Source organism: Protobothrops mucrosquamatus, unplaced genomic scaffold (assembly GCF_001527695.2).
Source record: "Protobothrops mucrosquamatus isolate PMUCROS unplaced genomic scaffold, P.Mucros_1.0 scaffold1422, whole genome shotgun sequence".
NCBI classification, from domain to species: Eukaryota; Metazoa; Chordata; class Lepidosauria; order Squamata; family Viperidae; genus Protobothrops; species Protobothrops mucrosquamatus.
The window spans coordinates 360870-363936 of NW_015387607.1; the positions used below are offsets into that span (position 1 = coordinate 360870).

Genomic DNA, 3067 nt, shown 5'->3' on the forward strand with positions numbered 1-3067 from the left:
GTTTTTAAAAGGATCCTGATACTATCCCCGATTCTCAGATGTGGCTGGTCAATCATAACAAAGCCGTATGGCTTAGGCCTGCCATAGTTGGCCTGGACAATCATCTGCAAATAGCAGTTCTTCGGTTCTCTGTGTCAATGTAATGGTCATCTGAATTTGTGCAACCCAGGAATATTAACTATGCTGAGATCTTAGGGAGTTGAAATCCATGTACATGCAGAGCACCTGATGGCCAAGAGCCAACATATGGTTCTTTTACCCCCCTTACACATAGCCAGTAAATCACCTTGGCACTTTTGTTTTTAACAGAGCCTGTTGTGAGATCTTTAGGTGCAATGAGCTGTGTGAGATCCTTAGCTGCAGTATAAGCAAAGGGTATAAAAGAGGGAGCAAAGCTGAAAACATTCAGAGCCAGCTGGGGTTAGTAGTTAAAGCATCAGACTAGTAACTGAGAGATTGTGGCTTTAAGTCCCATCTTAGGTACAAAACCAATTCAATGATTCTGGACCAGTTACTCTCAACTCTAGGAAGCAAGTAATGGCAAACTACTTCTGGAAAATCTTGCCAAGAAACCACAGGGACCAGTCCAGACATAAAAAAAACCACCTGATTTGCTGGCACAAACATGCATAAAAGAGGGAGTAAGATGAAAGTCTTACTTGCTCCTGTAATCCTCAACAAGGTTTTGGGTGGTATGTAGCTCTCCATCCAGCCTTACTTTCTCCTTCTCCAGATCATTCACCTGTGTCCTAAGATTGTTGATGTAAGCCTCAAAAAGTGGCTCAATGTTACTCGTCACAGTTTTCTGGTCATGTTCCTGTAGCAGAGCCCATTTTGTTTCCAGCACTTTATTCTGTTGCTCAAGAAAACGCACCTGGAGGAAGAAAGACACGGATTTTTTTTGTAGGGAAGGGGGATTAAATGATAACTTGAGAAACATTTTAGAGGATTTATCTTGATTTGTTCTTGAGTGGATTGTAAATGTTACTTTTTCTCCTTTTAATATCCTGGATATATACATAATATATTAAGGGAAAGTGGATTGGAAAAAGATGTGCATTATTTTAAAACTGGAGAAAGAACCATCAGTAACATGGTATGCTTACGGTACTGTTCTCATAATTGAAAATGCAATGGATTAAAAGATCTTGTAAGAAAAGTCAAGCTAATACATTCCATGTGATACTATAATAACAGAAACTGGATTCTGAAGAAATAAGATAGAAAAAGAGTATTGCCATTTTTTGAAATTTTGTGTTGGAGAAAATTGAGAATATCATGGACAGCAAAGAAAAAAACCCAATCGATCATCGAACAAATCAACCAAAAGTTTTCACTCAAGAGGCAAATAACCAGGCTGAATTTATCCTATTTTGGACACATTATGCAAAGGTCTAACTCCCTGGAGCAGTTTCTAATCTTGAGAAATGTGGAAGAAAAGACTAGCAGCACATTTACAGAGGTAATGAGTTCACCTATTGGAAGATCTGAGGATCCAGCTTGCCTCCAGAAATCGTGGGCACTCCATCATTGGAGATTTTTAAGAACAGGCTAGACAGTCACTTGTCTGAGATGTTATACGTCCTCCTGCTTGAGCAAGGGGCTGGACTAGGAGACCTCCAAGGGCCCTTCCAACTCTATTCTATTCTAAACCTGGAGAAAAATCTATGTATTTTTGTAGTATGTAGTGTATATAGTGTTGCTAAGAGTCAATACTAACTTATGATGTATAATTCTCAAGCCTTATTTTGTATGTACTTTGAATGGGATACCTACCTATTCCACATCCCATATTACTCATCAACACTCAGTTCTCTGTATATATTATAAGCTAAATTTCTCTAGGATAAAGGCTTATAATCATGCCTGCCAAAATGGTTTCATGAGCTTCATATACCACTTATTTCTTAAAAATACAATTTATGCATAAAGGATAATGATGAAGCCATTCTGATTAGCTCTCATTTTTTCTGTCACTATTATATAGTGTGAAACTATTGACCTACTGAGAATCATTTTAGAGAAAATATGTTAACTTTTCCTTATAGCATTACTCCAGTCAAGTTGCTGTTGCAAATGCAGCAAGACCAGGCAAAAATTGGCAGCTCTGTAATTTCATTTAGGTGGTGCCAGCTAGTAATAAATAACAGCTGTAATGACACGAGCAAAAATTGCAAAAGGAGTTGTAGGAAAGGCTCTTGAGCTCTTTCCCCAATTCATTGCATCCTGAAATAACAAAGCATTTATTTATTCTCACCTTATCAATGAAGGAGGCAAACTTGTTGTTGAGTATCTTGATCTGCTCTCCTTCTTCTTTGCGGATCTTCTCTATGGTAGGGTCAATCTCCAGTTTGAGAGGTGCCAACAAGTGGGGATTGATAGTTACTTTTTGGATTCCACCTGGTGGGCAAACTGGGAAGCAAGGGTCCCTTCTTCTCCCACCAAAACCAGCTCCACCTAGCCCATAGCCTTCACCAATACCACCACCAACAGCATACCCATTACAAATTCCACTACCATACCCATAGCCTCCACCGATGCCACTGCCATAACTGCCTCCAACTGCAATCCTCCTGGGTCCACCAAGATTGTAAAGGCTTTGGCTGCCAAAACCAGCCCCACCGGCCCTGCCCCAGCCAGCACTGCCAATACCACAGTTTCCACCTCTGCCCACACTTTGTGAGCTCCAGTTGGTGTGACACAAGTTAGGTAGAATGGCAGATGAGTTACTGAAGCCTCTCCTCTGAATTCTGATGTTGGCTCGGTGAGACATTTTAGTTGGTGAAGAGCTGGAGAACAAAGATGCAGAAAGAGGTATAGAGAGGAAGAGAGGACACAGTCTCTGAAGTAGAGGCAAGTGTAGGTGTGAGCTCTAGATTTTAAGGTTTCTTCTTTTATTTATATTGTCAAGGAAGTGGGATTGGTTGTGATTGCAGTTGATCAACTTTCTGATTAATGTTGCTGGGCATGCCCTAAGGCTTTCTGAATTGTGACATCACTGTTTTGTCATACACACTCCACACTAAGGCTAAATGGTGATGCAACCAGCTAAGTCCATGGTTCTCAA

At 40.4% G+C, this 3067-nt stretch overlaps 1 protein-coding gene across 1 annotated transcript in view; it reads right to left on the minus strand.

Annotated features, from left to right (window-relative positions):
- The window catches only part of LOC107292785 (keratin, type II cytoskeletal cochleal-like), a 15306-nt gene extending 12533 nt beyond the window's left edge, over positions 1-2773 (minus strand). Inside the window, 2 exon segments of the mRNA XM_015821907.1 lie at positions 607-874; positions 2258-2773. Of these exon segments, the coding sequence (XP_015677393.1) occupies positions 607-874; positions 2258-2773 (784 nt within the window).
- Between the last annotated feature and the right edge of the window lie 294 nt (positions 2774-3067).